Source organism: Columba livia, chromosome 21 (genome assembly GCF_036013475.1).
Source record: "Columba livia isolate bColLiv1 breed racing homer chromosome 21, bColLiv1.pat.W.v2, whole genome shotgun sequence".
NCBI lineage: Eukaryota > Metazoa > Chordata > Aves > Columbiformes > Columbidae > Columba > Columba livia.
This window is the reverse complement of record NC_088622.1, coordinates 3,477,140-3,503,016: the sequence shown is the minus strand read 5'-3', so window position 1 is coordinate 3,503,016 and position 25,877 is coordinate 3,477,140. Positions and strand designations below refer to the sequence as shown.

General features: G+C 46.1%; 4 protein-coding genes across 8 annotated transcripts in view; 1 reads left to right on the top strand and 3 right to left on the bottom strand.

Annotated features, from left to right (window-relative positions):
• The window catches only part of PEX14 (peroxisomal biogenesis factor 14), a 68,026-nt gene extending 58,645 nt beyond the window's left edge, over positions 1-9,381 (bottom strand). The window contains exons 1-2 of one of the 3 annotated variants that reach the window (XM_065037544.1): positions 8,990-9,381; positions 4,857-4,904 (exon numbers count right to left, since the gene is read on the bottom strand). In XM_065037544.1, coding sequence (XP_064893616.1) covers positions 4,857-4,904; positions 8,990-9,025 — 84 coding nt within the window. In that variant the 5' untranslated portion in view covers positions 9,026-9,381. Of the gene's footprint in view, positions 1-4,856; positions 4,905-6,944; positions 7,066-8,216; positions 8,679-8,989 lie in introns of those variants that run through there. The other 2 variants (XM_005514263.3, XM_005514262.4) reach the window with 2 other exon arrangements.
• A 431-nt stretch (positions 9,382-9,812) lies between these two features.
• Positions 9,813-13,346, top strand: DFFA (DNA fragmentation factor subunit alpha). Of its 2 annotated transcripts, XM_065037551.1 has the most exons (7): positions 9,813-9,989; positions 10,413-10,574; positions 10,678-10,808; positions 11,205-11,394; positions 11,775-11,929; positions 12,187-12,291; positions 12,602-12,753. In XM_065037551.1, exons 1-6 carry the CDS (start codon positions 9,851-9,853, stop codon positions 12,262-12,264), a joined length of 855 nt encoding a protein of 284 aa, XP_064893623.1. In that variant the 5' UTR covers positions 9,813-9,850; the 3' UTR covers positions 12,265-12,291; positions 12,602-12,753. The 2 variants fall into 2 exon arrangements, with proteins under 2 accessions (XP_064893623.1, XP_064893622.1); XM_065037550.1 differs by lacking the exon at positions 12,187-12,291 and having other exon boundaries at positions 12,602-13,346.
• Positions 13,347-13,825: 479 nt separating this feature from the next.
• Positions 13,826-15,926, bottom strand: CENPS (centromere protein S). Its single transcript, XM_065037552.1, has 5 exons — positions 15,771-15,926; positions 15,398-15,521; positions 15,020-15,053; positions 14,589-14,655; positions 13,826-14,219 (listed from the first exon to the last, which is right to left on the bottom strand). Exons 1-5 carry the CDS (start codon positions 15,813-15,815, stop codon positions 14,064-14,066), a joined length of 426 nt encoding a protein of 141 aa, XP_064893624.1. The 5' UTR covers positions 15,816-15,926; the 3' UTR covers positions 13,826-14,063.
• A 394-nt stretch (positions 15,927-16,320) lies between these two features.
• PGD (phosphogluconate dehydrogenase) lies at positions 16,321-25,527 on the bottom strand. Of its 2 annotated transcripts, none has more exons than XM_005514264.2 (13): positions 25,407-25,527; positions 24,368-24,443; positions 23,747-23,926; positions 23,546-23,611; positions 22,703-22,821; positions 21,948-22,017; positions 21,457-21,591; positions 20,881-21,070; positions 19,417-19,547; positions 18,807-18,940; positions 18,358-18,457; positions 17,143-17,265; positions 16,321-16,622 (listed from the first exon to the last, which is right to left on the bottom strand). In XM_005514264.2, exons 1-13 carry the CDS (start codon positions 25,412-25,414, stop codon positions 16,503-16,505), a joined length of 1,452 nt encoding a protein of 483 aa, XP_005514321.1. In that variant the 5' UTR covers positions 25,415-25,527; the 3' UTR covers positions 16,321-16,502. The 2 variants fall into 2 exon arrangements, with proteins under 2 accessions (XP_005514321.1, XP_064893611.1); XM_065037539.1 differs by lacking the exon at positions 25,407-25,527 and adding an exon at positions 25,156-25,187.
• Between the last annotated feature and the right edge of the window lie 350 nt (positions 25,528-25,877).

Sequence of the window (25,877 nt, the reverse complement as noted above, 5' to 3'; positions counted from 1 at the left end):
TACATTTTGTACAGTCTGATGGGTCTTAACCTGCTTTGGCCTGTAACTACTGCAAGTTTCTAGCTTTCATACATTAACATATAATGCTACAACAGAAGTTATATCCCAAACTATTACAGTCCACCCTCCTTTAAAATTGGGACTTAAAGGAATTCCAATAAAACTTTCCCATTGACCTCAGACAGGCAATTTAGTTTGATGTGACAATATTCCTTTAACTACGCTCAGTAAGTACATTTGAATCTGCATGTTTTGCGCATATTAATATATTTGTCTAAATTAAAAGAGTAAAAGGAATTGACAGATTAAGCGAGTACATTTTGCATGAACAACAAAAGAAGTCAATGAGCACGCAGTAGTAAGAGGCAAAACCAGGCAAAACCCGATAATCTCAAACTTATCACAAGGTCAAACACAAGAGAGGCCCACTTAGTAAACCACAGAATTCTCTTTGCAGCAAACCAAGGGGTGTTGTGTAATGCAGCAGCACACCTCTGGCTCCCTGTTCCAGGCCCACTAAAACCAAAATCTGCAGAGCAATTGCCCTCCAGAGCCTGATGGAATTACTGTCCAGCACTGGGAACGCGCAGCAACACGCGCAGGACCTCCCCAAACAAACCGAAGCATTATCGCACCACAAGGGTGGCTGCCTGCACGGGAGGTCACGGAGCTGATAGTCTCTCTCCTGCTGACAGTGGTAAATTATCCTGACTAATGTTTCGCTGGGGGCTGTAAGTTAGTTGCCTACTGACTCTGACTGTCTGGAAATTCCCTCTGGATAGATTTACTTTTAGAGAATCGTTCAGTGTAGGCCACCACTCTGAACAAACCCATTGTGGCAGACAGAAAATTTGTACGGTAAACAGGTATGCATCTTGTCTTCAACAATAAAGGGTGGGAAAAGGGAAAGCACAAGTGTGACAAGAGTGTCCCTCCAGTACACTCCAGTCCCTCACACCTTTTCTGGAAACAAAAGTGCTTCTGAAAAAAAATCACATTTTTTCTGCAAATTTAGACTAGGATATTTAAACTTTAAAAGAAAGAATAAGGATGCTACATGGTATTCCTTGCATAAGAATGTGTTCCAGAACACAAAGTATGGGCTTTTCAGTGAAAAGACCTTTCTTATCTTCATTTGAAATGACAATTTCAGGCAAAGGAGAATCTTCAAACAATTCCCATGTATCTCATTTTCCATAGGGTATGATAGGGCAAGAAGAGCATCTACTGTTTCATAAGAAAAGGGATATGGATTCTCAATGTGCCCAAAGATTTGTTCACAAGAAGTGGATTCTGAGTACTCTTAACCAACATTAGCCCTAACAAGCTCTCTCAAATGTTATGACACACTTCTGTAACCTCTCCTCATTCCCACTCATGGTTTTGCTCACATGGTTAAAGACAACAGCATTGTTAGTGTTAGGCTCCGTCAACTTCTAATTACACTAATTAGAGCTAAAAGCAGCCAAACTCAAAGTGTTGATTGCACAGCTCCTTCCCCAGAAATCTAAATGAAATTCTCTTCAACCAACAGAACAGATAAGGTTTAAAAGGAGGTAACAAAACAGAAAGGATCTAATAATTCTATTGTTTGTCACTGAATGCTAAGCACACAAATCCAGGAAGCTGAGAAAAGGGTAAGTAATTCTGTCCAATTTCAGTTTCAAAGGTTTTATCGATTATAAACATATATCACAAATTTTACTGGTTTATTTCCAAGGAAACCTAGCAACTGAACACTAAAAATCTAGAGGAACTAAATATGTCCATAATTAAGCCCAAACACCATGGCTTCAGTTTGAGATCTCAACTGGTGGTTCAGGAAATCAAAGATAGATACAAACACCAAATGTGTTCAGCATGGACATACTGACTTTGTGCCTACGGATACGTGATGGATACAGAAATGTCAAGTCTTTTTTCTGCTCTCCATTTATTCCTCAATCACCGCAAGAGTAGTCAAAACAAGAAGAAGGATGAGCTAAAGAAGCAGCAGCATACCACAATCACTTTTTAAAAAATGTATTGCACACGCAAAGCTAGAGGCTTTTCCAAAGACATAAAAGGGCAGAATGAAGCTCCTGAAACAGAAATTATCTCATTGACCAGACCAACAGATGAGGTCTCACACCTACACCACCAACTTGCTGGGTGAACCTGGCTAAACAGTTAACCTGCATATCTCAATTAGCTTTTCTAGAATATTGAGAGAACACAGACATATTCCCTAAACACAATAATTAATGTCAGCAGAGTACCCTATCATGTTTGCACAAAAAGCGTTGCTAAAAGTATTCTCGCCATCATCATGACCCTTAAAAATCTGAATATCAGTTTAACAAAGGGTGGGGAAAAGCTACGAGGTCTCCAGCACATACCAGCAAACTCTACACTAATTGCTACAGAAGCAGCAGTAATTCTTGTTAGCCTGTGTCTTTCGACAGCCTGTAAAAAAGGGAATAAAATGTCCAGATTTCAGCGTTAACTGCTATCACCTGCAGCAAGAAACAGAAAGAAACAGCACATGCTAAAACTAAAAGAAGAAAAGTTAAATAATCCTCCAAAAGAAAATACTCTGCTCCTCATAGAGTGATCCAGGGATTTTGTAACATAGTGAGAAACCAAGAGAGTGTTTTACATTTACAGCCAGTACTTTCATATTTACAGCTAGTACTTCTTCCAGACACCAAGCACCAGCAAGGGAATGAGGATGTTTTGTGGCAGGAAAAATAAACAACCAACCAAACAAGCAGCATGTGGAAAAGCCTCACTTGTAAGCTCTGCTTCCTTAGGTTTTTCATACAACCCAGGCCCATGTGAGGGGCTCTGGCATGTATAACCTTCATAGCTGGAATCCAGACTGCAGCAGATTCAGCAGAACGCAAATGCCAATAACAAACACATTCAAGCTTTTGAAAACATCTCAAAAGCTGCACAGTATGGTTAAAAAGCTACAAGACACTGCCAGAAAGTGTCTTGAAAGCTAGAAAGAGAAGCAGAAAAGAGGATGTAATTACACTAAAGAGATAACTTAGACCAAAGAAACAAAGATTCAAGAAGAAAAGGGGATCTTTGAACACTTTAACCTCACAGAAAGAGGGATTGTCCTATGCAGTTACATCTTTTGCACAGCCCAAGACTTTGCTTAGCATGGCTGCAAAAAGACAAACCTATTCCAATTCCACAAGTGTTCAGAGGATTATCAGAGGTGGCTGCACATACCAGCAGAAGGGGATGCAGCAGCGTTCACTGATAAGCCGGACTCAAGGAGAAGCTGATCCCGCACTGACGGTGACAAACGTGGCTGTAAACAGCAGCAGAGCGAGATGCTGACACTCTGCTAACACAAGGTTACACTTCCCACTATGGAGCTACACGGCAAATTTTAATGGGCCAAGACCGACAGCTAGGGAAATGAGTGTCCGCTCTCTGCTGCAAAAATTATAGCTTTTCCCATCCCCCTTCAACTCATTCTCCACTGTCAGTTCTATAACACAATGACCTCTTATTAGGGAGCATTTTTCAGTTGGGACAGTTTATTGTAAGGACACTGGATAACTCAAGGGATTAATGGCATGGACACCGAGTCCCTTATGTCCAGTCTGGTAGTTCAAAACATCAAAAGTGGGTTGAAGAAAGAGCAATTAGGAGTGTGGCGTGAATTTGCAGGGCTCCATTCTGACGGCCTCAGTAAGGCCATAAACCTGAGCAAGGTATGCCCCGAAGACCCAAAATGCCAGACACGGTGCAATGTGTCAGACTGCGCTGCTGCACGATCTCACAGAACGCTGAAGTCCTCATGCAAAGAACTAGAAATCACCGTTTCTCCTGGATTCCCAGGCTGTGGGGTACACAGTACATGGGAGACAATGCCAGTGAGCACAGAGCAGAAGGTATTCAGCACCCTGCAGGATATAGTGCCTATTAGAATCACAAATAAACCAGTTTCAGCCTATAATAACATCTACTGATACAATGCAAGATGTTTTAATTCTATTGCTTTCTCATACTTCTGCCTAACACCGCTGATGTGTTCCAAATAGGTCTCAGTCCTATGAAACGCTGAGTACTCTCAATCACCAATTAAGTCAAAAAAGGTGAGGGGGTACAGAGCAGAATTTGGTCCTGAGATGCTTTTTCCCTTCTCTAGATTCTGTAAGTCTTCTCCAACTGTTTAACACCAGATTTGAAGTCAGCAATAATATACCTGAGCTTTCCCATCCAGAGTCATTTGTTGGATTCATGCCATGGTTTGTTCTGGTGTTTCCGTAAACCTTTTATGACATGGTGCCATGCGCCCACAAGTCTGCTTTACGGACCAACACCTCCTGCGTGCCCCAGAAGGCAGCGTGCACAACCCGCGCCGCAGAGAAGCTGCAGTAGTGTGGTGGATGTTCGGTCATCTGGCTCACAGAACTGAACTGCTCGTTTAATAGGACTTCTACAGATGCTCAGCTGGAAGCAATAACGACCCCTAAGCAAACGCGACAAAGGCTCTGAGAGTTTAATATTAAAAAACAACAAAAAAAACCAAAACCACTTTCTTCAGACTCTTTACTAAATAAGCACTGATCAAGAACATATATTGCAGACACAAAGGACACGCAGTCCATGCCCGAGGACAACTCAGTGGCCTAGATGACCCATGTCTAACCCCAGACAGAGAGAGACTATGGCTGCAGGTCAGAGGTCAAAGTGGGGCACCGTAAGGCATTTTACACCTTTTTCACAAAGCACCAGCTCCTTACAAAAGCAAAACCAATGATGCAAAATGATGCAGCAAAGAGAAAAACTCGTATATTATATTATCTTATCAGGAAAAAAAAAAAGTATACTTTGCTTCGTGAAGAACTTACCAGTGGCTCCCGAGATGCTGCATTTTCAGCCGCAGGGCAGGAGCCAGCCTGTAAAGCAGAAAGGAAGAGTGAGGTTACATTGCCACCTGATGGACACAATCAGAAATACTGGTCTGCTAAAGCTGCAGGATTTGGGCAGACACGCTTGTTTCTGCTATTGGTAGCAGTTCTGTGATGGACTAAAGGCAAAAAGTTCAGAAACACAGAAAAAAAAATAGTGCCAGCAGTCTGCATTTAAAACAACAGAATTCATAGAATCTGCAGAACTTGCTTTAGGGAGCCAGTGGTTAAGGGCCAGAGAAGATGGATCCTATTCTTTGACTAGAGGGAAAGAGAAAACTTTCAAGTGATAGCATATAGGTCCTTGAGTGACTTTTTGTCCTCCGTATTGTATTCATCACTTTAATGCAATATAACACACCTCAGAAGTATCTCAAGGAGTTTTTTTACCCTATTTACAAATATATTTTTTAAGTATTTGCCACAAGAGGGTGCCAGCAATTCAAATACACTGTCACTGGCTCCCCATTTTTATATGCAGAGTGGATCTGCTTTCAGATCTTTTATAGCTGGATGAAAGAAAAATAATGAGCAGTCTGAAGAACAATGCACTCCTCCAAAAATATGGATAACATGTGAGAATCAACACAAGAATATGGCTTGCATGATTTATTAATAAGTTAATTGAACCTCTTTAGGTTATAGACGAACTTATTGGGTGCATATGCTCTATGTTATCAGTCAATCCCAGGACTAACACAGGTATCTTACTACAGGTAATACTGTAAAATATTGGGGCTTGATTTACAGCACACAAAGACCCTAATGCAGTTAGCACAGGGCCAGAACTGCTTAGAAGAGGCAAATGAAGTCAAGTTCAGCCACTGACTTTTAACAATTTCAAGCCTTTTATGCCTCACACGGACCAGCCACCTACTGCCCTCCAGGCCATGGGATTCTCAGCCTCTGCACAGAACTGTACAGATAATTAGGCATCATTTTGTGTTCCCAACTAAGCAGCTTAGACAACAACAGTACTGCCAATTAACGTTAAAGAATCTCAATTTCTCTAACACCATTGGGATTTATGGTTGAATGGAATACCAGAGGACTGGGTCGCTGGCTGCCTGAGCCAAAGTATTCAGCATCAAAGAAATACTGATAGGCAAGAAAGATCAAAAATCAGTTATTCTGTTCACAACCTATAGCATCACCTTCCTCCTCCCTCTCTTTAAGGAATAGTGATAGAGGGACAAGATCGTTTCTTCTGTTTATTTTTTAGTAAAGACTTTGCTAAAGGCCCAAAGAACAAGATTTCTAAACAGAATGTATTTTAACATTTCTGGTTGAAATGTTTACTGCCTTTAAAATTTAATTCTATCTACGTAAATGATTTCATTTGAGCCGCAACACTCCCCCCTCCCCACAGTGCTTGAGGCAATATGTTAATTCATGAGAATGAGAAAATTAAACTAAGAAAAACAGATAATAAGCCAGAAGATATCTGACACTCCCTTTTCAGCATCTAAACTAACTAGATTTGTAATAGAAAACAAAATAGGACCCAAACATAAACATGTTAAGCAAGCCAGTACTACTACTCATAGCCTTATGTTGAATGCTTGGCAATAAATAAACATCAGTGGTAGAAAGTAAATATGTTTTTAAATTCTCTAATCCTTTAGTGTGCAATGGGGAAAACTTCTTCCATGCATTGATAACAGTGTCTAAACATTAACGGTTGCATAACAGGGGTGGCATTTCCATTATGGCAGATTAATAAAGATATTTTCATTGTTTTGTTCTATTCCAAAGTTGTCCTCTTAAGAATTTCTCTACTGTACTATATATTCTTCAATTACATCCCCTCTTTTCCAGCCGAAGATGTGAGATTCTCTCAAATCCCATCCAAGCCAAGGGAACTTGAACACTTCTCAGCATGAGGAACGTCTGAGCACGGCCACCGAGAGCGTCACCTCCCGTACCTGAAGCGACGCAGAGCACCAGAGCTGCCCATTAACAAACTCTGCCACTAACCACGTCACGACAGGCCAGGAGCCAAAAGGGGTGCAACTCATTTGCTGTCACCTGAGAATGCAGCATTTTTGCGTCCGATGTGACAGAATCCATCAGGGGAGCGGTTAATTGACCATTTACACCCACAGTGGCTCCAGAGCAGCTCCCTCCTCACAGCAGCTGTGGTGAAGAGTTACCTGTGAAGCCTGGGTATTCTGCTGGACCTCAAATTATTCCTGATTTAGAAAGCAGCACAAGCATTAACTCCGTTGTGCTCTTTACAGACAATGCCTGAAAAACTCTCCAAGTTACACACAAGGTTAGAGTTACTGTTCACATTTTACACTATGGAGGCAGTGAGAGTGACTTTCTAATGTCCTGAATTCTAAAACTCAGGGGTGCTCTTGCTATATTTACGAGGCCCATTAAAAAGCAAGACTTTTCCATTTCCAAACATCAAGCCTTCTTCTGAGGTAAACCAACACTAAGCGGTCAAAAAAACATGGGTGCAGTGGGAGAATACTATCTCCAAACTCAAGAAAACTTGAATGTTTCTCAGGCAACCACATTTGCCAATTAACCAGATTTGTGTCTCAGAAACCTCTAGTCAACTCCAGACTGCCCAAGTGGTTTATGGATCAGTTGCAGGCTGTTTCGGGTTTCCTTGAAGCATGAGGAATGTAGTGCCTGCATTTTGAGCTACACCTGATAAAAGCACGTGGCCAGTGTGAAACTGCCCAGCAAGCCTATGGTGGGATCACTTGGCCTTTAACAACTTAGGAAGAATTTGTGCTGGTTAGTCACAGTCTGAATTGTATGTAAGTTATTTCTATTTCAGTTTAGTTCAACAATGTTCCCTACAAGCTCTGCCTCCTCAGTCCAAAATAAAGGATCAACAGAAAGGTTCACAGTGATTCAGTCAAATCTGGCTAGAAGTGGTGGACTGCACCTAAAGCTGTGCTGTTTGCAGACTTTGCTCTGTTGCTGGGACAGACCTTTCACCTCCCGCCTGCTGCAGGAGGCCCCGCTGCAGCCACCGCGTGGATTGTGCAAAATTCCACTGGGATCACACTCGGGAGTCTGTCCGAGACACTGGTGAGATGGCAGAGCTGCCAGGTCACCAAATGTGAGGTAGAGTTTGCAATGAAATACAAGTTACCCTGGACTGTGAGCAAGCCGGTGGAAGCAACTGGAAAACCACGGTGCATATAACTACATATCACTTCCATTTTTCCCTCTGGCTCCCTCATTTATTTCAGGCCCCTGTTTAAAATATCTTAGGCTTTTAATATGTTTCTTGAGCGTGCACTCAAGCCAGTGAAATTACTTGTCTCTTTTACTCACCCCATCCATTTTTGACAACGCTCATTGCACATCTATCATTGCTCTGCCGTTTTACGCTGTTGGTTGACGGATGTTTCTCCCTCGCAGTCACATGGCAGAAACAACACTGTGCCTAACTGGTTCCCCACCTCATCTCAAAGCCCAGCTGATACATAAATTGCCTTCTTTCTCTCAGGCTCTTCCCCTCCTGTTCAAGCGGTTTATGGAGTTTCATGTATAGACTAAAATGAAAACATGCCTGCTGTCCCGGGGCCTGGCCTGAGCAGCACCGGGCTGCTCGGTGCCCCGTCAGCTCACAGGGCAGGATGCCAACCACAAAACCGACACCCCCGGGAGGCGAAGCTCCGCCGGTGCCGCCGGGCACACGGGCTGGAAGCGCCGCGCGGAGCCGCTCGGGGGCGGGCGCACCTCCCGGCGCCGCCGCTCCCGTCAGGGGGTCCCGAGGCGGCGGGGGCTGAGGCGGCGCGCGCGGCCCCTCACAGCAGCGCCCTCAGCGACAGGTGCGGGGGCGGCGCGCGGGAGGCGGTTGGCGCCCAGGCCGCGCGCGCGGGGGTGGGGGGAGCGGAGCGGGCCGGGCGCCGCCACGCGCGCGCCCCCACAGCCGGCCGCGGCGGGTGCAGAGCGGCGCGGGGCCGCGGCGCCCTCCCCTCCCCTCCCTTCCCCTCGCCCGCTCGCCCCGGGAGGCGGCGGTGGCGGCCTCGCCCCACTCCGCCCCGCCCGTGCCCTGCCACCCCCTGCCCGAGCCGAGCGGGCAGAGCGCCGGCCCCGGTTACCTGGCTGGGCTGCTCCGCTTGCTCCGAGGAGGCCATCTTCCCAGGCCCGGCTAATCCATCCCCGCCCAACCGATGGAACGCCCTCACCGCCGTTCCCCCCTCCCGCGCGGCCTCACCGGCGCGTGCTGCAGGCAGAACGAGTCGAACGCCGGGACGCCGATGCGCCCGGAGGAACCGGCCGCGCCTGTCGGGACCGGAGCGGCCGGGGGGCCGTTCCGGTGCAGGCCTGGGGAGAGCGAGCCCCAGACCGCGGGACCCTGCGGGCTGCACAGCCCTGCCTTGCCCGGCAGAAGCGTTCTCCGCGTCTGGAAAAGGCAGCCGGGCCAGTGACAAAGCGCTAGTGCAGCAGAGCCGCCCTGGTCTGGGTGTCGTTCATGGCTGTTTTACAGCTCCCAGAAACCAGCTGAGAGGCGTAAAGAACGAGTCCAATTCGGTACGGGCAGCAGGAACTCCCAGGAGGAGCGTCCTCGGCTTGGGCAGCCCCAGGGGTTGCCAGAGCTGCTCAGACACAGGCCAGGGCGGCTCTATTGCATGCCTGTATTTTTTTCTTTTTATGTTATAATTTCACAACCAGCACGTCTGCCTGTAGGGGAATGTATTACTTTAATATACCAAGGCACACTCGTCCTATTACTTTGCTTTACAAGTAATTAAATTGCTGCCAAACACCCTTTATAGCAACTTTCTAGGGCATCAAAGCTCCGCCGTTAGACGAGCCCTGAGGAAGAGCATCACCCGCCAGGAGCGGTGGCGGGGCTGGGCCTCGCCGAACCGGCACCGAGGAGCAAAATCTGATCTTCACCCGTAAAGCCACCGGCTCCGGCGGGACTCGAACCGCCGAACGCCGCGGCCTAGCCCAGCATGCACCGCGGCCCGTCCCAGCGCTCCCCGCGGCCGCGGGCGATGGCGGCGCCGCTGAAGCGCTGCCTGGTGCGGCGGCGGGACGGGCGGGAGCAGCACGGCCTGGCCGCCTCCTGCCTGCGGGAGCTGCGCCACAAGGGTGAGGGGCGGCCGCCCGGCCACCGCGGGGTCGGACGAGCCGCCGTCTGCGGGCGGGGAAGGCAGCGGCTCCCGCCGGTGTGCGGCCTCGCTCCGTGCCGTGGAACAGAGGAGAGCGGGTCCCCGGGTGTCGGTTCCGAACGGGGAAGGTGAAGGGAGGGGGGAATATGCACCTGGAATTATAACAGGTTAACTGAAATGCGCCTTCTCCTACATACAGGTCAAGGTTTGCGTCAATAATATTAATTTCTGGAGGAGAAACTCGTGAGCATGTGCTAAAATAGAGTTGATATGTAGAGGTGTGTGCAGACAGGTCCTGGTCACCGGCCTAAACTCATTTGCTTGTCCCTTGTGATGGGTGTAATAAAAGGGCAGTGTGTATGTCACTTCTATTATGTCATTAATTATCTTTTCTGTTCTGCAGCTAGTGGCATTCTGGCTATTGACGAGGCCAAGGAGCCCATCACCTTAGTCCTGGCAGAAGACGGCACCATTGTCGATGATGAAGATTACTTCTTGTGTCTGCCGTCTGACACCAAGTTTGTGGCACTGGCCAAGAACGAGAAATGGCCCGGCAAAAGCTCAGGTACCGCACGGGAATGTGGGAGGGGCGTTCGGAACACGCCTCGTGGAGTGAGGCTGTCAGGTGGGTCGGGAATGACCCGTGAAACCGATGGCTCTTGTGTCAGACAGCGGCACAGCCCGGCTCTCGGAGGCTGGGGATGAGGTGGACAGCGGTGCAGAGAGGTGGAAACAGCTGGCCAGGAAACTGAAGGATGACCTGTCCAACATCATCTTGATGTCTGAAGAAGACCTCCAGGTACAAGAGGGGAACCTCTAATTCCTGTCCTTGGTTCTGCCCATCATCCGTTTATCTCTGTAGATGGCAGAGAGCTGAATAAGTAAACAAGACCTCAGGCTGAATTCAGCTGCTGCTGTTTGGCTGTGGTGCTGGAGTCCAATTTATTTCTGAAGGTAAACACTGCAGGTGTCTGAGGAGGATGCTCTTAATCACCGATTGTCCCTCACAGCGTGTCTTTCCAGTTCTGGCAGTGGGAGGGCAACAAGTGTAGATCTGGCCAAAAGGCAGCTGAGGTGGTTCCTTCCTTAAAACCACACACCCGTGTAGCGTGGCAGAGGGGAGGGCCGAGCAGCGTGGCAGACCTGGCTGCTCACAGAACAGTCCATGTAACAGGAGCACTCTCCTTGTTTTAAGGTGCTTATTGATGTGCCACGTTCAGATCTGGCGGGAGAACTTGCTCAAAGTCAAACCCAAACCCAGGTGTTGCAAGACACTCTGCAGCAGGTGCTGGACAGACGAGAAGAAGAACGGCAGTCAAGACAGCTCCTGGAGCTCTACCTCGAGGCCTTGAAAAATGAAGACAGTATCTTAAGCAAAGTAACAGGTAGGGAGCATTAAGATGCTGGAGAGGAGCTTTTCAGAGATGCCTGAAATAGTTAAATGGAGTAAATAAGCAGAGTGAAGGACTGGAGTGAGTCGCTTAGCAGCTATTAATGTGGTGGATTTAACAGCTGGTATAGTGTAAGAATTCTCTGGGTGAGACCAGGAGTCCTGCTGTGTCACATTTCTCACAAAGCCCGAAAGTAGAATACTGGGAGAAAAGCTTAAATTGCGTAGTCATCCTTAACATGACAGATTTCTTAAGTCAGAAGATGCAACTACATAGAATGCATATTTTATTAATCTCAAAACCATCAGAGCAGTCCAGGCTGCTTTTCCTGTCCTGTGTTTATCGTGGGCTATAACAATTCTGCTACTTTTCAGAATCTGAGGCTGTACGAAGAGAGGAGATGGATGTGGTCGACACAGGCATCAGCAGTACAGGCACTTCAGCCAGAATGGCACTCGGTAACCAGCTCCTTGCTGCTCTGAAAGAGAAACCTGCTCCAGAGCTCTGCTTGGACAGTCAAGATCTTGAGGTGGGTGAGAATGACATAACCATCTTCTGGTTACATGGCAAGCTGTCCTTGCTTCTGGAGGCTCTAATCTCAATGTATCTGTTTCAAAGTGGTGAGGTTTAATCTATTTCTCTTCCTCAGTAACACACTTGACACTACACTAAATACTCTGGTCTGTTCCTCTGAAAAGCCACAAAATACTTTTGGGTTTGATATCTGCCAAATCACAGTCAGCCAGTGCTTCAGCTGTCTTAACAGCAAGTTTGTTTTGTTTGCAGATGCAGCTAGATATGTTTCTTTTATACATCCCAAATAAAAAAAGAAGCACTCCTTATTTTGGAAAACAGTGTAAATAAAGCCACAGCTTGGAAAGGACAGCCTAGGTAAATTTAACCATCAGAAATCATGTTCTAACACTATGAACTTAATCCTGGTGCTTTTCCCTGCTGTAGAAACTAAGTACCTGCATTCTGTTCCTTTGAACATCTGAATATAGCTTCAAGCTCCAAGTGTTGGTAGAATATTGAAAATGCAATAGCCCAAGGGATAGATGATGAAAGCTGGCAACATCTGCAATACCAAAGCGCCGGTATTGAACAGGTGTCTCATTGCTGCTGTTCTTAACGTGGGTAGAGGGGGTAGCGGTGGAGGAGCATCAGTAGAAAAGATTCTTACAGATGTGTCTTGCCACAGCTGGTCGTGAAAGAGGACACAGGAGCCCTGGCCTCGGCCCTGGGATGGGACAAGCAGAAAGCCGAAGCTCTGCAGCAAGCCTGTGATCAGGAGCTCTCCAAGCGTCTCCAGCAAGTGCAGACTTTGCATTCCCTAAGGAGCATGTCAAAGGGCAAGAAAACACTCCCCTTGGAAGACTGGCTTAGTTCAAAACGCAAAAAATAAGACTGTAGTTAGTGCCAATTGTGGCTTTGGGGTGGCGTTTTTTGCATTAGAATCAATACAAGCAAAGATACATCCTGGGAACCATGGTTTGCTGGTTGTACTGTGGTCAGGCTATAGACAACTAAAACCTGGACGTTGTCCTGAGGCTTAAAGTCCTGCAATGATTCAGATCATGTGTAACCAAAGGGATTGTGGCTTTTTGCAGAATACTGGAACAATGGTATTGCTAAACACAGCATGTAAGGGTTCAGCATTGAATATCTGGTCGGGAGCCAGAAGCTTCCATCCCATAATGACGGATCCAGCTTCTGAAGCCCCAGGCAGCTCCTTCCTGGGTGCAGCGTGAGCAGCAACTTGTCAAACTCAGCAGAGGTGAAAGCACTTGCTTTGTAAGGCTGTGGGACAGCAGACTGATATTTGGCCTGTCTCTGTCACTTTCCTAATCATTTGTGTAGTATCATGATGCTTTAATATTAATGGGCTTATTTTTAAATTGGCTGAAGTGTTTCTTTTCTAATATCATTAAAACCTTTTTACCTTACTGTTGGACCAATTTTGATATTTCCACCAGCTGCTATGATTAAAGAATGCGCTGATAAATACAGTATTAGCTTAAGGATATAGGAAGAAGAAATTCAATACAGAAGTACTCTGTACTGAGCCTGTCCAATGTATTTAGGTAGAATGTGGGACTGTGGGGGAAAGCTCGCAGTCAGCTTTTGGTCAGTCTGCTTTGCCAGGGCAAGTAATCACTTCTTATGATGTACACTTCTGCACTCTAATGTTATAGGCCATGACAGTTACAGTGCTTTTGCCTTTTTCAAGCTCAGCTTGGCAATGTTTTAATTGTCAAGACAACAAGTGGGAGATATGGCTATTAAAACAAAAATAACATACTCAAATTACCCAAGCAAAAGTATCAAAAGTGGAAGCAAGGAGGAAGTAAAACGATTACGGGAGAAACCAAGGAGCAACATGGAAGGAGTTGCACATACTAAAGTATTACGGTCAGTGAGAATGTTCTGCTTTAAACTCTTTATTTAAAGGATTTTCTTTTTAATAACAGTAAGATACCTTTTTGTGAGCCATTAAGGCATTTTGGCTGTAAACTTTACTGGGTTCTGACCTTTCATTTTTGCAACAAAAAAATCCAACTAATCACATTCACCTAGAAGCCTAAGAATTCATTACTACTGCTAATTTTGGTTCCTCCAGGGTAGTAAGAGAAAATTACCAGAGACATTACTTGAAAGGTAAATTATGCCATGTTGGAATCTTCACTTTCAGTCACAGCTGTTTGTTGTTCCCCAGATGTTCTCCCTCCCTTAGCTGCACCGGACTTCTTTTTCTTCTTCTCCTTTTGCTCCATGTTAATTGATGCGAGCTCTTCACTCTTCTGGGTGATATACTTTAGCTGAGAACAATAAACTCATCAGTCATCTACTGAGAAAAAACCCCAGTGATCTACTTCTGAGATTGACAGTGCTGTAACGTGTCTGTTTATTGCACTTTTGTACTTGGAACCTCAGCAGCCCTGTTGCAACCAGAACATTGTGGCTTGAATTGCAATCAGATCTGTGTTCCCACAGTGAGGCACAGTGTCGTGAGGGAGAATGAGGTGAAAATTAGAAAATCACTGGATTGTACCCATCCATCATCTACAAGCCACTGAAATTGCTTAAGCAACAGTTGCTTCATTACCTATGGCCATCACTCAACCGCTCGTAGGAATTAACCAACTGGTTTAAGCATATTGTGAGAAAGAAACTACAGTGAATCTCACCAAAGAATTGCTCCTTCTAGCCAAGAGCTTCACATCTTCTGTAGTGACTGTGCTTCGTTTTGCATGCCTGCATAAAACACAAAAATATCGCTTAATGTGTTTGCCACCATTGGTTGTAAGAAGCCATAAAGCAGCTAATTCAGATGCTAATAAGCATCTGTCACTCCCAAACCTTCCAGTGCTGTTATGTATTAATACATTTGACAATTACATCCTAAAGTCAATAATATGAACAATCACTTATATACCACATAAATGAACTTCCAAGATCAGGAAGAACCTACAGGGGAATATCTATTTCCTAACTTCCCAGCCACTATTTAATTAACCAATAGAATCCTTTAAATTACAAGACACATTTTAAAGTTTATATACTTATTGGAGCTGAACACAAAGCAAGCTTTGTAACAGTCAAGTGTCCCAGTACCCACCTGGCAAACATTTCGAGGTCTTTTGCAAAGTTCTCTGGAGAAAACAAAGACACCACATATTTCAAACCAGGAACTGAGTCAGAAGAGATGTACAATACAGTTATAGCTGTTAAAATGGTGAAACTGCAGATAATCCAAGTTAGTCAGGAGAAGTGACCGTAACTTGTTTTCATGTGCCGCTCTGCACAGGCAGGTGGCCCACACAGTATTTCCACAAGCCTTTAAATGCATTTTGCAGCTCTGAAAATCTTGTACTTCTAAAAATGTAATGCAAGAAACGATGCATTAGTAATACCTAATTCCAGTAATATTTTTTTAAAGCACCGTTTCTCCAGCAATAGCTCTTGAACAAAATAGATAATATGCAAACTTCTGTACCACACTGCCGGAAGGTGATCTCTGAAATAGCTGCAATGGTTTGTTTGCTGAACTGCACGTCTTTATCTTCCGCAACCTCCTCACACAGGCAGCCAACCGTGTAGTGAACCGCGGCCTTCAGCCTCTGCAAGGATCCAAGCAGCGATGGGTCAGCTCTCTGCACACACGCTTGTGTAAATTCTTTAAAAGGACGCAACATAAGCGACCGCTTACAGTCCCACACACACCCCACCGCGGACTCCATCTTGTCCCGGCGGGCCCTCCCCCGGTGGCGCTGGGGACCGGCCCGGGTGGGAGTGGGACCGGGGCTGTGGGACCGGGGCTGCGGGGCCGGGGTTGCGGGGCCGGGCAGGAGGCGGCAGCCCCGTCGTACCTGGGCAAGCAGCAGCCGCTCCTCGTCCTCCGCCTCCGCCGCCATAGCGCGGCCCTCAGCGGCCCGGTCGCGTTTCCCGCCCAGCGCGGCGGGCGGGGCTGAGGCGGGGCCGGGGCGGGCGCAGCGCGGGGAGCGCCGGTACTTCACCCCGGGGCCTCCCCCGCGGCCCCGGGCCCTGCGCCCCCGCCTTGAGGCCGAACGGGGCGTGTGAAGCTGTTTTTGTCCCCGTCAGGAAAACGAAGGGCTTTGCCGTGTGAGGACAGCCGGGAATTGGTCTCTATTTATAACGGGCAGTAGCTTGGTTCTCCAACAATGCCAACCAAAACCAAAAAGGCCTTTACCTCCCTGGAATCCTGTGTAGCGTTACTGTGCTGTCTGACGTTCTCCACTTCAGCAATTACTGAAATGCAGCCACCTCTATCTTGATCCCTATGAGTTTATGCACTATAACACAACAAAAATATTATAGTTTTAAAGTGTATTCTATCAAGTACTGCACAAAGACATTTTACCCAGTTTTAGCTTAAACAGTGGAAAGAAAACACCTCAATGCCTTCATAAGCAAGTTTATTTAGCTTTCTTACATTATATATATATATATATATGAAATATACCCACGAGTTATTACAAAAGTGTCAAAACACAAATTCTAGCACAGTACAGTAAAAAGTGGTATTCTAGGAGGAGTATCTGAGATCTACAGTATCTTGGCTTCCAGAGGAAATACTTCCATTAGACGTTGTAGGCGGAAGAGGACACATTTCCTCCATGGCCTGTCCAGTTTGTATGGATAAACACGCCTGGCTTCGATAATAATTCGTATGTATGTGCACCAAAGTAATCGCGCTGAGCCTACAACAAGAACACGCACAGACAAAACAGACACGTGAATACCACAGTCACACGAGTACTAGAAGTTGCACCTGCTGATACTTGACTATAGGAATACTAGAAATAAGGTCTGACTCTAGTATTCTAACATTCAAACTTATTTTTTCATTATCAACAAAATCACCACAATGAAACATTTTCTAATATCTAGTAATTGATAGTTCTGTAGAAAGACAAGGGTATTATTTCTGCTAGGCACTGATCTAAAAAACAAGCACCTACATACCTCCAAATGTTCAAAGATACTTTATAAAGTGTTTTGATTCAAATACATAATTACTCTTGGTTCACAGATGGAACATGAACACCTGCTGGGCACCATTATACCTCTGGTGTTCTTCATCCAGACATGTCATAGTATTTTGTTGCCATGAATTTCAGGTTTAACAGAATTATATTGGGCAATCTGCGGCTTTATCTTCACATTGCTGGAGTGATTAGTGCCATCGTGGCCTCTAGACCAGTGTTTAAATAGCAATACCTGAATCAGGTTAGCTGGTAATACTTCATGCCTGTATCCGTCATAAAAAGAAAGCGCTGTGGTGAAGCAGGGCATAGGGATCCCAATCTGTACTCCAGTGCTGATTACACGTCGCCAGGAGTCCTGGGAGAGAGGAAAAGAGGCAAGGAGAAAAATAAACTACTCAGTGCTTGCTCAGAGGCATGTGCAGGCATACGAACTATTCTAGTATAACCACACGTGCTATTTCATGCTATAGGAAATCTATGACCAAGACTGAGCAAACACAGCAGCAGATTCCTGATTTTACATAATTTACATAATCCAAATTACTGGCAGGTAAGATAGAGTTAGCAAACAGAACAATGAAAGTGCAGACATACACTTCACACGCAATCAACTCCCAGCCTCCAGCAAGGATGCTGTTGTTTCACATCATTGGTGCATCCCAAAAGCGCACACACAGCGGGGAACATACTGAGCAAACACTGAGGCACTTTCAGGATCTCTAACCAAGCACAGTACAATGCCTGCCCAAGGGCATACACTTCAAACAGATGTGGATCATCCTCACAGCAACTGTACAGCTGATTTTGTGACCCGCACGGAATATTCAGCTGCAGCTAAAAGAATTATTAATGATAATATGACTTCTTTGTTGGTCATATAATCTGGATTTAGTTCTGCCTGTCAACTCCATCCAAATCACGACACTGTTTGGACAGATGCAGGTCTAACGAATGAACGCTGTTATTTTGGTGCTACTGCAAACAATGGTAACAGAGCTTTACACTCTATGCAACTGAAATCCAAGTGCACAGCAGGCACAAGATACAAAGCAGGGATGAGAATGTTCACACAGGCCAGACATTTTTTCCTGATACAGTGTTTTTTTCTGAATTGCTACATTTCTGCCACAGGCTCTTCTATAATAGTAAAATGGAAACCATAAGTTTCTAAGAGTAGCTTGGCTAGTGTCAAAGAGCCATGACACAACAAGGACTGTATGTTTCTTTGCTCCTGTATTACCTTTTACGTTGATGGTACAAATACACTTTGCAACATTAAACGACACCTTTGGGATTAAGGATGCTGTATAAATAGGTTTCAAGGATGTTCTCTACCTTTTCAATATTCAGTCTGAATATACTTGTGAGGTAACTCCTGGGAAAGAAGCTAAAGCAAGTCCAGACTGTAAACTATTGTTTTTATGCTGTTCCTTCCTTGGAAACTCACCTGACAGTTTTCAACAGCTGTCTTAAAGAAATCATCCAACAGCAAATTCTGGAGGTCAGGGTTTCGATCAAAAGCATCTTTGATCTTTCCCAGGAACACACTAGGCAGAACACATGTAAACCAAGAGTAAAATTTCACAGCTTCCACCAAAGGCCCAGAATCCAAAACTTACAGTGCCGAAATTAGTCTCAGCAGGACTCAAATTCCAAACATTGAGAAAGATGCAAACAAAACAAAGACTGAAGAAAATCTGCAATAGTTAAGCCACCAGAAAATTGGCTTAATCTGGTAATGTGCAGTGCTGTCTGCAGAAACAGCCTCTCAGTGTTTTATCAGCAGATTAACTCCATGGATTTTCCAATAAAATCTCTAGGCTTGCCAGCCTAGCACCACATATATCAAATTGCCTCCTCTTCTCCACTCAGCAATTACCTCCTCATCTTAATTACCTTCTGATGATGCAGCCTCCCCGCCACATCAGTGCGATGCCACCGTAATTCAGCGTCCAGCCGAATTCTTTGGCTGCTTGTCTCAGCAGCATGAAGCCTTGAGCATAGGAGATAATCTTGGACGCATACAGGGCCTGAAAAAACAAATCACATTCCAAGTGAAGTCCCACAAAGCTGAACGAGAAACTTCATGGCCTACATGCTCTGTTTAGTCCACATCTCAGCAGGGTTGAGTAGAGTAGCCACATTCCAGCTATCTGAGAACTAGAATTCCAATTCCAATTGTTGGAAAAATTGTTTTCAGAGAGAGATCAAGAGCTATTATTTCAATTGTAAAGATGGGAGTGCTGAGGGATGAAAAAGCAAGCATGAATTATGTCCTCCACACCCCAACTATAGTTGTCACTGCCCACTGTGGCTTAGACTTGAATTCCTTCAGGACTGTTCTTTGGTCAGGAAAGGAACTGATCCCATTATGCTTTGTGGACAGCACTAGACAACGCACAATGGGATGGCTGAAAGCAGGAAATGTCGCACAAGAGCCGCTTGCCAGGGTTTACAGCATCCAAACCCTGCTCTGCTGTGCACTCTGGCAAGCACAAGGACTCACCTTACGTATGTCCTCCAGAAAGGCCTTCTTGTTCCCACCAAATGGAGTCACTTCGGGGCCACTCAGCAGCTTACTGGCCTGTACTCTCTCCTCCTTGAGGGACGACAGGCACCGTGCAAACACAGCTTCACCTTTCAGCAGGGTAGGAAAGGGCAGATTAGAGAGTTCAGCATTGCTGTTAAGGTCTGAGATACCTGTCCTCAAGCACACAGTGAGTGTGTCGCTGAATGCTGAGCCACACACACAGCGCAACGGTCACAGGGGAAGAGAGGTCTACAAATGAATTATTTCAACAGCATTACTGAGGGACCAAACCGCCAGTGTAACCACGAGTAAATACTGACTGATACAGCTTTCAAGTGTTAAAGAAAAAAAAGCCACAAGTTATCCACATGAAAATTTATCCTCAGGAACCATCACCAGCTCTTAGTTTTGGAACCTAATTTTAAGAACCTACTTTAAAATTTCTTCCTATCTATAAAAGACAGACAGTGTTGCACTGCAGTCCAGGGACAGGCAAGGATGAACACTAATTATTGTATCATGCTTTGAAGATAAAAAGCTCTTGCATAAATGCCAACGCACATTAACTAGACATGCTTTGAAACACATGCAAAATAAGAGCAATTAAAATCAAGAATAAATCAGCAGGTTAACTTGCAAGGGGAAATAAGTTTTACAAATCTGATACCCCCACAACACTAGTATTCAGAAGCCCACAAGAAAGTTTTATAACATCACTAAGCAGGTTACAAAATGTTATTTGCCAGGGCTAAGGACTTAGCCAAGCAATATCCTAGCTCCTACAGACAAAGCCTGAACGCCAATCTCTTGATCTGGCTCAGGCAATTCTTAATCATGTTGTTTTAAGCTGTACTTATTTGCAATTGAAGATGATATTGTTAAATGGTGAAAAAAAATCCTTTCCCAGGTCTGACAGAATGAAAGCAATCAAGTTTATTTTAGTCTTTGTACTGAACTTTTCTTCCTCCTTTAAAGCGAGTCATGAATTAAAAAAGAGATGAATCAGTAATGCTTTCAGGAGATCCTGGATCCTCCCTGCAGCAGGGTTAACAGACCGCATCAGAACCAGAACTGGCTCCTCTCCATTTCTGCAACAACTTCCTTCTACACTAGGAAGGAAAAATGTGGGGGAAAAATCAGAGAAAAGCAGGAGTAGCATGACTCTGCTTTTACAAGCAGAAGTCTGCAAGTCACGCTCATGCAGTGAAACCACCCCCACACTGCCCTGAGAAGGACAATGTTTGCACACGGGCTATTGCACACACTTCCCTGTCGACTCCTCATTACCTAACAGTGCTCTGCTGGCACTGCAGAGACTAATTAGGGAGTGTCTCCTCCACCCTTGATCTTTGCAAGAACCCCAAACAAGAGAATATTAACAGATTAAGCAAGAAACACTCTTTCCAAGCCTAGGAGAGGCCAGATGGAAAAAGTAGTTACCTATGAGTGTGACAGGGACTCCGTATTCCAGGGCAGAAATGGCCGTCCACTTCCCTGTGCCCTTCTGGCCTGCGCTGTCCTTGATCTTTGGGAGGAGGTGTTTGCCATCGCTGTCTTGGAATTTGAGAATATTGGCTGTGATTTCAATCAGGAAAGAGTCCAGCTCTGTCTTATTCCATTCCTGAAATACCTAGAAGGGGAGAAAAAAAGTGTACACACACATATATATCTACACATTGATTTACTTTCTATATGCTATATCAACAGAATAATTGATTTATGTATACACAGACACATATATACATACAGGATGGGGTCATGAGCTGCCCATTCAAGAGACATCATACTTATTCAACAAGGTCTCTGCAAGATTTGCCTGCTTGATTATAATGCTCAATGTTTTACTGGCTTTGTTCAGGCAAGGTAATTCAGATCTCTGTACAAGAAGGTGCTTCTTGGGGAGAAATCAACTGTAGAATGGGAGTTTAGACAATTTCTACAACCATTCAGGTGTACGTGCTTGCTGCTCCCTACCGCATTTGAAGCTCAGGGCAAGAGACAAAAAATACAGATCACCTTGGACATCTCGTCGTGCTCCATGCCCAGCACGTCTTTCATCAGGTGATAGGCCTCACAGATCAGCTGCATGTCTCCATATTCAATCCCGTTGTGTACCATCTTCACAAAGTGTCCAGCGCCCTCATCTCCCACCTGGCAGGAAAAGTAAAAAAATGCCATCAGCAACAGTGCTGTCACCACTTGCAGTGTTTAACGCCTGCCCATGGCTTCCTTCTGCCCAAAGGAAGGACGGAAGCCCAGTGCTAACTGAAAACACATGGGTCACAGACCCATTTAGCTCCCCCACCACACAAACCAGCCATAAAACTTTGTCTTTCCACTGAATGGGATAGGTTCCCAGTGATGGTAGATTTGAATAGAACACAGTCAGCCAAAAAATCAACCACTAATGTTTCTGGTTTTGTTAAGGAAAAACATGCATGAGACTCAGCAACCAAACTACCTGAGCACAGATCGAACCACAAAGTCAGTATCAAATAAATATTTACCCAGTCACAACAAGGTTCCCCAGAGCCCACTTTAGCAGCAATGCTTTGAAATATGGTCTTGATGTGGGGCCTGTGGGGAGAAATAATATGCCTCAGCAGAAAGGCAGAGGACACAAACACCGCAAGAAAAAAATAAATCCTTCTGTATGATGCATCCTTCTGTAACCCGCCAAAAGGCAGCCCGGGGTGAGGGAGGGCAGCGACCCAGTCCAGGTAAGACGGCAGATGGAAGCTGTCTTTACTGAGCTGTTCATGGCAAAAAGATGATCAGACAGCAGACCACTGTTACGCTGTTTCTCACTTTGTGCCATCAAATTTGAACAGGCTGATATTGGTATGAAACGCCAATGCAAACGCACAGGGACTGACGAGATTCTAAGGCTCAGGTAAAGCCCAGACACACCTTTTCTTTCTACATTTACAGAGAGAATGGGCAACCAGGGATAAAGTCTAATATGAACACTGATGTACACTAACAGAAGTACAAAACAGCAGGGCAGCATGGCAGAAACTTGCAAAAGTGCCGTGAATTCCTTGAAGAAAAACTTGCCTTTGGTTCGCCTGCCATGAAAGCTCAGCACTGCCCCATGACCCCAGCTAGGTTGAGAAATCTTGAGCCTTGAGGAAGTGAAATGGCAACGTATCTTGTTCTCTCCACACCCACGCCCTCCTCCTTCCCTCCCTCGGCTCTCACTGTGAACAGAAGACGATTGTTGCAGACCATTCTGGAGAAGAATATACCAGCTCATGCTTACCAGGCTTCTTTGGCTCCTCCTGGCATGAGTGAAGGACCATATCTGGCACCCTCCTCTCCACCGCTAACGCCGCTTCCAACAAACAAGATGCCCTTTTCCTTTAGTTCCTTACAACGCCTCTGGAATAAAAAGCAGAGCAGCATTATTTAATTTCTTTCAATGTCAAACAAAGGTTAGCAATTCAGACACAAAAATAGGTTTTAAATTCTGCTTTAAACATGCTAGAAGACAACCTCAGAGAAAGCTTCTACATAAGACAGGACAATGAACATTAGGAAACTTCCTGTCACTTTGACATGGATCCTTGCAAAAGAAACATGCTTAGAAAACAAAGTCCTTATAAGCACCGGACAGAAAAGGGCAGGACTGAGGCTGGAAAAGGCTCAGAATTAAGCGTCAGGTGATACACGCTGTGTGCAAAGATGTGGGGGAGGCAGATTAGGCCCAGGTGGAGCTGCTGAGGTCACGGCAGTGAAGGTGCAAGCATGGACAACCATAAGGGAAACTGATTCCCTCTGAGTGGAAAAGCACGGGCTGAGATCCCTAAGGGAAGCTGCAAGCTCCCCAAGTATTAATCCTCATTTAGTACCTGTTTTTCACTCTGGCGTGGCTAATTCGCTTATCCAAGATCAGGATGCCAAAGCAGAACGACTAATACCAGCACCCCATCTAAGATTCAGAAGTACCAATTTGAATGTGATATTTTAATGTAAGCATCCCAGATATGCTAACGTAATTTCTACAATTACAGCCTGCTCATAAGCAGGTTTTGTTTTCTTTTTTTTTTTTAAAAAAGAATCATATGTATTTTATTCACCCACTTTGGGCAGAAAACAGGCTTACCGTGGTATCTCGATACTCAGAATTCCCACCATCAATTATAATGTCTCCAGTCTCCAACAACGGCACCTGCCAGAAATAAATCAGCATTTTAGTTTTCTCCATGCATTCAAAACCTCATTAATGACAAATAATTGAGATCTTCTAGAGGAAACTTCCCCAAATACAGCAAGAAGTTGCAGGTAGAAAGAATGTTTCCCTCACCAATTTATTGATGAAGTCATCCACTGCAGTTCCAGCCTTCACCAGCAAGATAATGCGACGGGGCTTCTTTAACTTGGAGACCATCTCTTCCAGGCTGTGAGCACCGATCACTTTGGTTCCCTTGGCCTCATTGGCCAGAAAATCATCCACTTTAGAAACCGTCCTGTTAAACGCACAAACCTGGGGGAGAAAAAAAACCCGTTAATAAAAGCTGCCAAGAGAACAGTTACTTTAGCTCAAACCACAAATTATATACGCAAGGTTCAACATCTCGTGCTCTTCCACTTCCACCTTCCCTAAAGACACAGAGCAGGGATGAACCTGCAGCGTGTCTCCGCAAGTGCCTTGGGAACCCACAGTTAATGGCCAAGTGCAAAAAAAACTTCAGGGAAAAGTCATACATAGCTAACACATGAGGTGGCTTGCTGAGTACAGGCACGCACTGCTGGTTTTCTCTGGAAAGGGGATAAAGGGCAGCCTGGGTTATAACTACATGGGGGAAACAACACCCGTTAGACCATCACAAGGAACAAAACCCACAAAACACTAACTACACAAGATGCTCAGCTCCGATCCCAAGTGCTGGCAAGTCAGCCTTTCTGAACGTTTTCTCTCACTTACCACGAAGCCATGGTCGTTCATGTTCAAAATAAGGTTTTGGCCCATCACAGCCAGTCCAATCAAAGCAATATCAGCTCTGGAATGTGGAAGCAGAGAAGCACCAGGTAAGTCTCGTTAACACTAGTATCCATGCTCCCTGTCAGGCTGTTCTGATCTTGCCAGCTGCGGGGCCAGCCCAAACCCTTCCAAAAAGTGCTGCAGCACAAGCTCTGGGTTCCTTTGGCAGGTTATGACAGCAGGAGACCCTTCTGGCTCCCAGGCAGCCCAGCAGACAGAGCGGAGACCAACGTGTTTCAAGTCACCAAGATTTCCTCCCAACTAGATGAGTAAGAAAAATCAGATACGCAACACATCGCACTGGGATGCGGGGAGCAGAGCGAGTGGTTCTGTCACTGACAGATCCAGCTCCGTCACAGCTCCACACTGAACAGATGCTGAGCTACAACATCATGTCTGAACACTCACTACACCGGGGTTTTTTTGCTTCTGTAACACAAACTGTCTCAGATTTGGGGTGAGAAAGGGGGAATTCTGCTGGCGGCCTAACCCAGAGTGCGGGTGGCACACGGAGAAACCCAGACTGTTAATATTTCTATTCAGGAACAAGTTTCCTGCTTCACAATCGTAACTCCAGAACTGATTGCTCCCGGATATTCTCAGAGTCTCTCAGCAACGCGGCTCATTCTCCTCATCGGCCCCTCAGCCGGTGACGCCGCGGCCCCGCCAGGCCCGTCCGCTCCCTCCTGACCCTCCCGGACACACCCGCAGCGCGGACCGCACGGACACACCCGCTTCCCCCTCATCAACCCGCCGAAAAGCCGCGTTTGGCAGGAAACCCCTCGGCAAAGCCGAGAGGCTCGAAAGGCTCCCGCCCCCAGCCCGCGCCGCTAACGGTCTGTGAGGCCTCTCCCGTGAGCGGGGGTACCCCCGGCTCTCACACCACCGCGAAACGGTTCCGGCGCTGCCCCACATCCCCGGAGGCGGCCATGCCGAGGTCCTGCCCGCTCCCGGTCCCGGTCCCGGTCCCGCCCGCACTCACTGGGCCATGGCGGCGGCGAAGGGCGCAGGGCCGGCGGCGTCTCCCGGGGCTGGGGCTGCACCTCGCGCCCGGCCCTCAGCCGCGCGGGCGGGGCGGGATAGGGCGGAGCGCGCCCATTGGCTCTTCCGGCAAGCCCAGCCTCCCGCCCATGGGCCGATGATTGGGACGCCACGCCCCCTTAAAGGGGCAGTGCGGGAGAGCGCGCAGCCTGCCACCAGCTTTTTATTCCTTTAATTACAGCATTCATCGCCCTAAATGCAGCTGTTGAAACATCTTCAGCTCGGGGATCACTGGTATCAGTTTGTCCTCGAGGCGTCCTAGAAATCGGGCAGCACTGACGTCAAAATGAAGGTTTAAGCAAGCTGGGTTCACACCTTTGCTCCGCGACAGCCGGGTGCATCAAGAAAAACTGACAGGCTAAGCAGGATCACTGTGGATTGAAGTCACGTTTTAAACACGAAGGCTGGCGGC

Bases quoted from the DNA above. Each gene is read 5' to 3' on its own strand.
- DFFA (XM_065037550.1), top strand. From the start codon at position 9,851: ATGCACCGCGGCCCGTCCCAGCGCTCCCCGCGGCCGCGGGCGATGGCG. The intron at 9,990-10,412 runs GTGAGGGGCGGC...TCTGTTCTGCAG, and splicing joins GCGGGAGCTGCGCCACAAGG to CTAGTGGCATTCTGGCTATT. The intron at 10,575-10,677 runs GTACCGCACGGG...CTCTTGTGTCAG, and splicing joins ATGGCCCGGCAAAAGCTCAG to ACAGCGGCACAGCCCGGCTC.
- CENPS (XM_065037552.1), bottom strand. From the start codon at position 15,815: ATGGCGGCGGAGGCGGAGGACGAGGAGCGGCTGCTGCTTGCCCAG. The intron at 14,656-15,019 runs GTGGGTACTGGG...TGTTTTATGCAG, and splicing joins GACCTCGAAATGTTTGCCAG to GCATGCAAAACGAAGCACAG. The intron at 14,220-14,588 runs GTGAGATTCACT...TATTGTTCTCAG, and splicing joins CTAGAAGGAGCAATTCTTTG to CTAAAGTATATCACCCAGAA.
- PGD (XM_005514264.2), bottom strand. The intron at 18,941-19,416 runs GTGAGTCCTTGT...TTGTTTTTTCAG, and splicing joins TTCTGGAGGACATACGTAAG to GCCCTGTATGCGTCCAAGAT. The intron at 16,623-17,142 runs GTATTGCTATTT...TTCTTGTTGTAG, and splicing joins TACCAGCTAACCTGATTCAG to GCTCAGCGCGATTACTTTGG.